General features: G+C 37.6%; 1 protein-coding gene across 1 annotated transcript in view; it reads right to left on the reverse strand.

Annotated features, from left to right (window-relative positions):
* RELN (reelin) overlaps nt 1–12,171 on the reverse strand; it is a 533,405-nt gene that overhangs the window by 18,167 nt on the left and 503,067 nt on the right. The window contains exons 53-59 of the mRNA XM_053609340.1: nt 9,692–9,869; nt 7,113–7,288; nt 6,867–6,973; nt 5,402–5,644; nt 4,557–4,732; nt 1,496–1,569; nt 506–667 (exon numbers count right to left, since the gene is read on the reverse strand). Coding sequence (XP_053465315.1) covers nt 506–667; nt 1,496–1,569; nt 4,557–4,732; nt 5,402–5,644; nt 6,867–6,973; nt 7,113–7,288; nt 9,692–9,869 — 1,116 coding nt within the window. The remainder of the gene's footprint in view (nt 1–505; nt 668–1,495; nt 1,570–4,556; nt 4,733–5,401; nt 5,645–6,866; nt 6,974–7,112; nt 7,289–9,691; nt 9,870–12,171) is intronic.

A 12,171-nucleotide genomic window follows, 5' to 3' on the forward strand; every position in this document is an offset into this window, starting at 1 on the left:
TTTACGTGAATTCCCTATTCTTTTCTGTAATAAATATGTGTCTATTTTTTTTACAGAAGCGCATCATTTTCCAAATCTTTGAGTGAACCGGATGCTGCTCTAGAAGACTGGCCTCCACTGTGTTTATTCTGCAGCTCTGTGTAATCTGACAGCCCGGCTCACTGCAGAGCGTCTGTTTCTGGATGAGAAGTGCAGCTGTTGGGGGAGCAGGACCCTGGGGGAGAACCAGCCTTTGGGTCTGTCTTTTGGGCCTGTGATTGAGATTAGCATATGCCATGGTATTTAGTTAAAACAAAATCTGAGCTTTGTGAGTTACTTAGAAATAAACTCGTGCTTCTTCTTGGGACATGCAATTACCCTTTTGGAGTATGGGTTAGTGAGAAAAGGGGAGAGCACTTGGGCTGCAAAAAGCTCTGGCTCATTTTACCAGCGGTTTCCAGCTCCGGGTACAAACTCTGGAGATACTGCTACATAATCCCACAGCTTGACCTCCGTGCGCACCTACCTGGAGGAGACATGGTCAGGCAGCTGGATGGTGATTCTCTTCCAGCTTGAGCTGTTGACGGAATTGTAGATGGTGGCTTCATGGAACTGGAAGGGGGAACAGCCAATGCTATTGGAGGAGGAAGGCAAGCACTGGGTCTGCACGAGCTGCCAGGAGTCGGACCTGTGCAACCAAAGGCCATGTTGGGTAAATCACATGCAGAACATACAATCTTTCTAATGACAAGGTAGCTGTAGGTTCAGGTTAAATTAAGATCTTTTTATGAAAATTTCCTATATATATATGTATATATATACACACATATAAAACACATTACAGATTATAAAAAGAAAAATTAAAGATGATTTCTCATAAGATATACTCTGACTAATATATTCATACTGATATATTCAGAGACAATAGATTAAAATGATAGGATGCATGGTGGTGGATTCCAGTGGCTTCCTACTGGTATTGTCACTAGAAGTATATCTGGAATCGACCAACAAAATTATCTGCCTACCCAAACTTAATATAATTAGTTTTTGAAAGTGGTAGTGGGAGACAGGGCTATCAATACCCTAATAAGGTGACTATAGTTTACCTTAGTAGGTGATTGTCAGGTTTCTAGTTAACTGTGCTAATAAGCTTCAGGAAATGTAACTCTGGCTCAAAAATATGCAGATCATTCATTGATTAAAATTTTTGTTGGGGTTGATAAAAATGAGCAATATAGATAAAAGAGAGTTATACGTTGAGGACAAATGTAGTGCCTTACTTATTTTAAAATGTAAGTTTTTTCTTTGTTGTAGCCTCAGATGAAAATGGAATTTTCTTGATTTGAAGAAAAAATATGAAAATAAGACATATGTATAAGTTTTATACAAATGAAATATATCTTAAAAAAATATACAGACATCCACTTCTACAATACAAGGTTATCTCTTGTTTGCTAACCATTTGGATTCTGTATTCAGGTTTGGAGAAAATGTAAACATCTTTTTCACAAACCTTGCATCCTTAGTGTATTCTAACATCACAGAATGAAGGTCACCGCAAGAAGTGGCTTCACAACCCACCACAATCTAAAACAAACACAAAAAATCAATACATAAGTAAGGTAAAATGATATCTAATGTCATTAGTCAGAAATCCTATCTCTTTCTGTCACGACTCTGATAGTTAATCGGAGAAGTTTTTACAGAGTGGCCTGCTGGGACACCAATAATGCATTCATTTGAGTCCTGTTAAAGAAATACAGTAGAGATTAGAACCAGCTTTATTTATTCCATTAGTATAAGTATCAATCAAAAATTTGGGTAAAATAAATTGGTCAGAAATAAAAGGTAATATTAGGATAATTTATGGAAAGAAACTGAAATTGTTACTGGTTCATGAAATTATCAATGACATCCTAACTTTCTTGATGCTATTATTAAATTGTTATTTGGAATTTAAAATAACAAGTTTTAATTACTTAATATTCATTCTTAGGGTTTTCTCTATTTCTGTATGCATAAAAGTTGCATATTATATGCAATTTATATTTGAGTCATTAATAAGCATAAATGCTGTAAAAATTTGGTGATTCAAATGTAAGTCCTAATCCTCTATTTTATTAACAAGTCCTATTACAGTGCTGATATTAGGGAAGGTTAGTGCTAAAATTTCAGGCCGTACATTCATGAATAAAACAACTCAAATTCAAAGAAAGAATAAGAAGCATATTCCAGTAATGGTAATGGGAATCAATAAAATGCTGCGGTGCTTCAGAGGAAGAAGAGATTGTACTGGATGGGGTGGATTAGAAAATAATTCATTAAATTGATGTATGTAGGTTGCCCCTGAAAAATGGGAAGAGTCTGAAAGGTAGAGATAGGAGAAAGATATTTAGGGGGAAGAAAGTGTGTGCGTGAAGGCAGAGGCAGGTGGTGTGTCTGGAACACAGCATGAAATATTGGGGGGTAAAGTTAGAAAGACTGGCTGAGTTTGGTAGAGCATGAATTGCAGTCTCAGGTGTTTGGCCCTAATTTGATAAGCAATGGACAGCCACAATTGTTCTGAGAGCAAAGGACTATGTGCTCAGAGCTGCACATGTTTTGTAAAGGTCAATCTGACTGTGATGTCAAAGAAGTGGAGAGAGACTGGGGTGAAAAGAGCGCTCAGTCCACTATTGATTTAATTATGGCCAGAATAGGTACGTACGGTAACACAGCAAACAGGGAAGATGCAATGGGTACCAAGAACACTAGAAATCAGAATTAAAAGGGTGCATGCAGTAGCCTATTAGACATAAAAAGTGCAAAAATCAAAGACTGTTAGACAACTTCAAATTTAGTTACTAGGTAAAAAGCAGTGCCATCCACAGAAATAGGAAAATCAGAAAGAGGAGTTGGTTTGGGGAAGGGACGGTATTAAGCTCACTGTTAGACTTACTGAGTTGAGGGGCCATGAGCAAAGGCGTAGCAATGTGCAGAGGCCATTAACAATACTGAATTAATTGTTGGTAACCCAGCCATGGTGTATATGCAGATTTTATATTTGTTCTTCAAGATATGACCCTTGAAGCCAGAGAACTGGGTAAAATTCCTGACGGAGAGAATGTCTATGGAGGGAGGAGAAGGTTCACGTGTACTGAGAAATGCTGATGTGTGCAGGGCCGAGAGATGGAGAGCCAGGAAGGAGAGAGAAGGAGAAATCAGAGAGGTACGGGGAGAACCAGCAGAGAACCCAGAAGCTGCGGGGAGGAGAAGGTCGGGCTGGAGAGGGCAAGGACAACAGCGTCAAATGGTACAGGGGGACTGGAGAGGTGAGGAACCGGTAAAAGATGCTGGATTGCTGAATTTCTGAGGACAAACTTTATTATTATTATTTTTTAAACAAATTGACTTGGTTACCAGAAGAAACTTTCAGTCTCTTCAGATCTGGGTTGACAGAAGTGCCAAGAGAGGAGGCCCCAGTCCACTCAGTCGCTGGAGACCTTTGGTACAGGCCACAGTGTGAGCCTGGGAGAGGGAAGGGAAAATCTTCACTCTTAAGGGACAAGGAATGGACGTGGAGGGGTGGAATAACACTGCATATGACCTTGTATGTCCTTCATGTCACTAAGAATAGTCCCAAGGGAGTGGTTGCATTTGGGGAGCTTGCCTCACCGTCCAGGCTCTGAAGGAGTTAAACACAGAGTCAAGGCAAAAAGCAAATTCATTTTTATTTCTGCTAATCAGGATTCTTACTGTTCACCATCACTGTAGTACCTTTAAACAAAGTAAGGGCATTTGAATAACTCATGTCTTTAAAATGACCTAGTAATAACCTGCATTCCTGAGTTTCGTATCAGGAGCAAGCACTAAGCTGTATTTCTGTAAGGCCTTTTTTAAAAAGCGTATTTTGAAATACAAAGACATCAATTGGCATTGCTCTTTCTCTCTGAATGTCTTACTATTAATCACCTGTTATGCCTTCCTTTCCATTATTCTTTGTGAATAAAATATACAGTGTAAGAGATTTGAGAGGCCTCTATAATTCTGTGAAGGTTTGAGAAATCCCAAGGGGGCAAATGTACAGGTTTGTGAAGTTACAGACAAAGGAAAATGGAAAGATATGCTGAAAAAGAACAGATGAAGAAGCGCATAGCTTGCTACATGTAATAGGCATATAGCAGGGGAGAGATACAGAGGAATAGGGATGGGACAGGTGGAGAGACAGAGATGGGAAGAGAAAGAATTGCACAACATGAAAAAGAGATAGAATTACAGAGAGCTAGAAGTAGGTAGAGACTCCTACTTGGGCTTTTTATTTACTAAATTTGGGAACCTGAAATAAAGATTATACTATGAGATCAAACACAGTTACATTTCTTGCTATGTCCCAAGATATTCAGACAATTTTATCTGTGCTCAAATAATTATGCTCAAATAAAGGTCTTTGCAAAAGATTACCTATTTTTATTCATAAGATAGTCTCTTTTAATAAATGAAATTGATCATTTCCTTAGACTTGTCTTAATAAACGTTGTCTCCCCACCCTCCAAAAGTAACAACACATTCTGTATGGAAGAGACACCTCCCCTTACTTTAAACTGCATCATGTAGCCTGGCTGGATAATGAGTTCCCGGGAGGAGAGAGCATTGTGAGTCTTGTCCTTCTTTTTGTTTGGCCAATAGAGGTGGAAGGATGGATTGCCGCAGAATCCTGCAGTCCTTACTGCATTAGGGTAAAAACTCCAGTTTTCTTCATGGGAAGTGCCTTCTGTTAAGATAAATCAGAAACAGTACAACGTGTTATTCTCTTGAACGGATTGGTTTATTGTAGATTACTTAAATGTTTATGCTGTAGCTTTTTGTTTACTTTAGGATTGACTTTTATTTTATTTAACTGCACACATCCAAGGTAAGAAATCAAATTTAGTCAGTGTAACTGGCTTATTGTACCCTCAATGAATCCCCAACAATAAAAAAAAAAAAAAAAAAAAAGAAATCAAATTTAGAAAAGATCATTGAATGCTATAGTAATAATCACCCCACTTTTAAAATGCAATTGCTGGTCTGGGTAACTTACCCTTACAAAGTTGTACCATTATCATTGGTACACTTGGTTAATTTAAGCCAGTGCATTATGTCTCTCTGTGACACAGAAATTACTAAGGAGACTTAGAGTATTTTGGGGAACTGAAGTTTTGAATTATATTTAAAGTAAGATATTGTCTTTAACAGGAGTTATTAAATTCTCAGTTGACATTTTAACAGGCATCCAACTTTGAGAATTTATAAGCCACTGGACAAAATAGCTAACGTGTTGAACAGGAGAATATGCCACGTACTCTTAAAAATGCTTTTTATGTACTAACTCATCTGAAGGCATACACAGACAAAAGGCTCACAGCAAAACAAAGAAACTTTTCAATGTCTTGTTTGTTACCATCATCAAAAGTGTCCACCAATTGGCTGGGATTGATTTCTGCTCCTCCAATCAAAATGTTGTCTAGTGCCCACTGAGCACGCTCCACTCCAGAAACCACAATTCCATTGCTGATCACGAAAGGCTGCCACCAGCGAAGCCGAGTTGTGTTGGTGAGGGCCTCCTCAGGAAGAAGTATGTAGTCATGTCTAACAGAAATGTATTTCTGGTAATCCATCTCATGGAGCAAAGTCCAAGTAATTCCTATGACAACAAATATGCCAAACACAATAATATATCTGGGACCTCTCCTCCCACCAGTATACTGCAGATAATGTTAGCTTCCTAAAGAAACTTCCAACCAGGAAATGAGAATTGATTTTGCTGACTGGACGGCAGGTATTCATGACTTATGTATAAACGAGTTTCATTTTGAGGCTGATGATATGTAGAAATACTTGGACAAAATAAAAACAATAAAGTAAAAATGGTATTTTCCACTTTTAAAATTTCGTTCTAGATTTTTATATGCGTAAATAATGAGATACACCCAGTTTTGCATGTTTCTAGACAATAACTTCCAGTATTTAAAAAATATGGCTATTATGATTTTATGCAATTTATAATTAGTTGGACTGGTGTGAGGGTTATTTCTTATTGCTTGATAAAACTGCAATTGGGATGTTTAAATTACTTAAGAAAACATCTTTCAAATATGCTAAAATACTTTAGGATCATCAATCAGCTAGTAATTAAAAATGATATCTACCTGCCAAAGCGAATTTTCTAAAGACATCATGGTACTACTTGTCTGGTTTTAGCTAGTCCAAAATAATAAAACAGAATTGCATTAAAGTATTCCGTGAGAGACTCATGAATGCAGATTACTTTCTTTCACAATTAATTAAGATTTTTGTAGCTTCTCTACACCATTTATTAAATGTGTGCCCACACATAAGCTTTTAAAAGTGCTTTAAAATGATCTTATAATTGGAAAATCTTGTAATTCATAATCAAGCTTCAGTAACCATAGAACTTCTTTTCTTTCTCTCTCTCTTCCTTATTTATTTGTTTATTTATTTGGACAGAGTCTTGCTCTGTCACCAGGCTAGGTACAATGGTGAAATCATAGCTCCCTGCAACCTCCAACTCCTGGGCTCAAATGATCCCTAGTCCTTGGCCTCTCAAGTGTTGGCATTACAGGCATGAGCCACCACAGCTGGCTGGTTATTTTCTTTATTCATAAAGTTTAGAGTTTATTTTTTAATGCAATTTCTTTCTTGTTCCCTTTTTGGGGTAGATTTTGCATGAGAAAGTTATACATATGGCATTATGTAATGCAAACATTATCTAATGCAGCTTTTTCTTCGTGCCTTTCGTGATTTCCTAACTTTGTAAAGTCAGCGAAGCTTTTCAGAGGTTTCTGAGGGTGTTGGATAGAATTTGGGCCTCTGCTCTGAGCATGGCATTCACTCCTGTGACGTACCTCCATCGGTAGAGTAGTCCAGCAGCACGCCTTCCTTCCGGCAGACAGGACGGTGGCAGGAGGTCATGTTGTTCTCACTACCGATGCGCCCCCAGTACTGCAGGAACCTGAACACAAGCACATATTATCCGTCAGAGTAATCAAACAAATACTCTAGTCCTGGGCAACAACTTCTTCCACACATGTGTTTCTTACTTTGGGGCCAATTGGCTATGTTGCAGTAGAAATAATAAAAAATTGACGTACTTTGCACCTCTGAGATCCAAATCTTGAGTAATAGCTTGTCTCACAGTGGATCCCCCAAAGTAGAGTGCAGTGTCCTCAGCAAGAATCCCACACTCGGTGCAAGTACTTCCACCTTCTAAGGACATCCACAAATCAGGCTTGATTTCTTCACTGTCAAAGCGCTCCTTCAGGAAAGTCTGGTGAAAAGTCAGTGGGATGGGGTTTAAAATAACAATAGCAGGTAATAACTATGGAATATTTACTATAGAGTTACATCTTGGACTTAAAAAAATATAGAGCTGATTTCAAATGGTTTCAAGTGCTATGTTTAAAAGACAACAGGATATCTCCACAACGTTCTTTCATCATACATTGAAGATCATTTAAACTACTTAAATAATATTTAATAGTTGGAATTTAAAGTCTGGAAAAAATGCTTAAAAACAACTGTGAAGTTGACTATAGTTAACACTCCTATTTGTAAAAAGTTATTTAAGCGTATACCCCTGCATATGTTTACATAGTATACAAAAGTAATACTATAATTTATTATGTTATGAAACATGCAGAAAAAATGAAAACTGAAAAGAATAAGACAAACTATAAACAGATGATCTAGCATTTCCCCCCAACATTCCCCACTGGATTGTCCTGGGGTGTGTCCTCAGAGTCGGAGATTGCTTTAAAGGCAGCCGGGATCCTTTAGATTCTAACAGAGTGAACACAGAATGTCTGTATGGTTAGGCAGGGACATTTGAAACCAAAGATTTCTGTATAAAGTCAAAAGAAACTAAACCTTAGCAGGTGGTTTGAATGAATTTTCACATATTCATCAGGGCTAAGTTGTAGGGTAATAAAGGTACTGAAAGTCTAAACTAGGTTCCCTGGGTCTAAGATATGGATTTCCAGTTTATCCTTTTAACTATGAATGATCAACAAACAGGAACGGTCTATTTCCCAAAGAGAGTGTATATTAAAAGTTCATGGCTACATTTTATGTAAAATTAGCTTATCCTCATATAATAATGAAGATCTTGATTTTGTTCTATTCATTCTGTCCATAGTACATTCATTTTGTCCACAACACAGTTTTGCACTGGATAGAGATGCAATGTTTTCTGTTTTTCTAATCACTAAAAGTATCTCATGAAAACAGTTCGCCATAGTTACAATTACAATAATTGTCTACAGAAAAACTGTGTTTTCTCAGTTCTTTAGGAGAGTTGTCTAATTGCTATCTTATCACGTAGTTAAAATGATTTAAACAAACACTCCTATTCTCCAACTTAGGTTATAATCAATTCAATGGTTAAAGGCATGCATTACCTGTCAGTCTTTACCTCACTAATGGTTAGCAAATGAATATGATTTTGTAATTGAAGGTTTTTGTGTGTAAAACCAAGAGCCAGAGGAGATGCATAGTTAAGCATGTAAATTCTTACTACAAAGATCTGAGTCAGAGTTTATAAATTTGTACAATTTGTTATCCAACTGAGGAAACTAATAAAATTTGAATATTTATAAAAGAAACTAGATTTTTTAGTATTAATTACCTATGGCATATAAAACTATATGTCTCATGTGATAACTTGATTTGTTAAAAGTAGAGTAACATCTTCAGACCCAGTGAGCACTGTTTGAGTTTTATTTAAAATTTTTGAATTCCAAAGTTGACGAAGTGTTGCAGAAAACAAAAATGCCTCTCATATGTTGGATTCAATCACTTGTGCTTTTTTTTTTTTAGCTTAGTCATTTTTCTTTATAATGAATGAATAGAATGCATATTTTCCAACTGTGTTTGGTAACTATATTTGCTTTGCATGTTAAATAATGATGTAACAACTAAAGCTTTCAAAAATGACCTTTCTATTCTTTCTATATAACCTTTCTATATAACCACATTTCAGCAGTCAAAAAATCAGAACACAGAATTTTCCGAACAAAAATTCAGGCACTGTTCAGGCCTTTTTGAAAATGTGGTCTTTGGTGATAATGTATCTATTATTTGCTTTATTTCATAACAACAGCAGCAATAACAACAGTATCCTTGTTTAGATAGATTATTAATTGAAAAAGTAAAGAAAAATGGCTTAATATTGATTCTAAATTAAGAATCTCCTTAATAAAAATAAACCTAGAATGTTGATAGCAATGTTTTTCCATCTTTTTTATTTCATGGTATACCCAAACCTATAAGTTAAACTTCTGTGGACATGTAAATTATGTTGATCCAAAACAAACAAACAAACAAACAAAAAAAACCAGAGTGAAAAAAAGAATATGCTTACTATGCTCTGAACTTCTTTCAAAAATAATTTAATTAATGATCTTTAAAAAGTTTCAGGACAGATCTATGATCGTCTCATGGCATACCAGTTGAAAATCACTGGTTTAGTCTTTATGAATCCATATAATCTGGCTTATTTTATGAATTGGGTAAATAGTACTAATACTCTTAAATCTAAGAAACCCAAGACATATTTAAAAAATTTCTATCCAAGAGACTTATTTCCTGGGGAACTTAAGAGCACTGTGATTAATGAGTTGGTTCTTAGGTGTGGCCGGCAACATGGGGCTTCTGTGTGGAGCCTTCACTTTACCTTTAGAGTGTGAGTCAAGTAGCAGTTTGGCCCAGAGTATCCTGGATCGCAGATGCACTGTTCCTTTAAGCAATCTCCATGGCCCCTGCAGTTGTCTGAGCATCCAGGGCCCAGGTAGAAATTATCGATTGCCCACTGCATATCCGAGTACTTCTGATAGAACCTAAACCTTACTGGACTATTGACAATGCAAAAGAAAAAATTGTTAACTTTATTCCGATCCATTTTCCTGCATGTGTCTTCAGCACTCAAGGAAAAACATTGAAGATACTCTTAATGGATGAAATGGGTTAATAAAAACTGATTCTTGAATATCATTATCTTTATATTTCTAGCAATGGAACTTTCAAGCTTTATATTGAAATTTTAATTTAAATTTTATAATACTTAAGCGGATTTGCACAACAAAATGAAAATCAGTGGAACCTCTAAATATTTTAAAGACCTGTAACTTTCTTTTTTTTTTTTGTAGAGACAGAGTCTCACTTTATGGCCCTCGGTAGAGTGCTGTGGCATCACACAGCTCACAGCAACCTCCAACTCCTGGGCTTAAGCGATTCTCTTGGCTCAGCCTCCCGAGTAGCTGGGACTACAGGCGCCTGCCACAACACCCGGCTATTTTTTGGTTGCAGTTTTGCCGGGGCCGGGTTTGAACCCGCCACCCTCAGTATATGGGGCCGGCGCCTTACCGACTGAGCCATAGGCGCCGCCCAGACCTGTAACTTTCACAAATCATTTCATATGAACTGAAGTTTTGTGGTTGTGATGCAATTTAGATTCACTAGTTGCATTTCTGAAATTGTACAGAAGGGGAGTGAGGCCCTTGACAGAGCCCTGTCTGCACACACTCAGCCCTCAGGTGGCTGGCAAACAGCAACTTCTGAATTCCCTGAAGGCACCCAATATTCTCAGAGTAACTATGCTAATTAGAAAACAATTTTGAAAGGGTTATATTAAAGGAAAACTTCCCTGAGACTTTAATTTCATCATTGTTCTTCTCTTCTGGGGGGGAAAAAGCCTCATAGTTAACCCTATATTAAAATATACCACATTATTTTGGTGTAAAGAGTTCAAAGTGTATGAGGGAACTTTCTAAGGTGATATAGATGTTCTGTATCTTGCTGTATGTGATAGTTACAGTATAAAATAGTACAAACTTACTGAACTGAATGATTAAGATGTATGCATTTTATTGAATGGAAATTATACATCACTATTAAAAAAAGAAGAGAACGGTAGGAGAAAATGAGGCTACGAAATAATCATTGGAATATAATTCTCCTAACCAGTGAGTGGCTAACTTTTGTCAATGGAAGGCATGAAGCTTCTGTTCTGTTTCTCTTGGAAAGAAAAATAACTCTCTTTCTCTCCTATTGGACACTGGGAAGGAAGCTCCAGTTCTCTGGCCATAATCTTTGTTCGTAATAGCAAAACCAGCCAGAGAGAGCTGAGGATGGCCACAGAGAGCTGAGGATGGCCTCAGAGAGCTGAGGATGGCCACAGAGAGCTGAGGATGGCCTCAGAGAGCTGAGGATGGCCACAGAGAGCTGAGGATGGCTTCAGAGAGCTGAGGATGGCCTCAGCGCTGTGGACGGCAGTGCAAAGAATAAGACAGTAAGAAAGAACAGTGTCATTGAAGACACTGTTGAACCTGCAAATCAACCAATAGCAGAGTCACTTAGTTTTGGATTCTTTCATTATAGATACAACAAATTTTAAGACAGTTTTAATTGGGTTTTCTACTACCTGTCCCTAAAAAGATCCTGATTTAGTTTCAGAGCATGTTAATTGAGTAAGTCCTTTAGATTCATTCCAGTAAACTCTGAGTGGTCATTTAGGAAATAATATCTATGGAACACTGGAAAAGCCATGTGTACCTTATTCAAAGGATTTGTTATTTTCTGGTTATCTATCAACATCTGTTTCACAAGAAGTTCTTCATTTACCCAGACTATATGATTAATACAATAGAGGTGCATCTGTCTTTTTTTTTTTTTTTTAGAACAGAGTTTTACTATGTCACCCTTGGTAGAGTGCTATGGCATCACAGCTCACAGCAACCTCCAACTCTTGTGATTCTCTTGCCTCAGCCTCCCGAGTAGCTGGGACTACAGGTGCCAGCACAATGCCTGGTTATTATTATTTTTTGTAGAGACAGAGTCTCACTTTATAGCCCTCGGTAGAGTGCCGTGGTGTCACACAGCTCATAGCAACCTCCAACTACTGGGCGTAGGCGATTCTCTTGCCTCAGCCTCCCGAGTAGCTGGGACTACAGGTGCCTGCCACAATGCCCGGCTATTTTTTTAGTGCAGTTTGGCCAGGGCTGGGTTTGAACCTGCCACCCTCTGTATATGGGGCTGGTGGCTTACCAACTGAGCCACAGGAGCCACCTTCCTGGCTATTTTTTTGTTGTAGTTGCCATTTTGTTGTTTGGCTGGCCCAGGCTGGGTTCAAACCCGCCAGCCCCGGTTTATGTGGCT

Source organism: Nycticebus coucang, chromosome 11 (assembly GCF_027406575.1).
Source record: "Nycticebus coucang isolate mNycCou1 chromosome 11, mNycCou1.pri, whole genome shotgun sequence".
In the NCBI taxonomy this organism is placed as follows: Eukaryota; Metazoa; Chordata; class Mammalia; order Primates; family Lorisidae; genus Nycticebus; species Nycticebus coucang.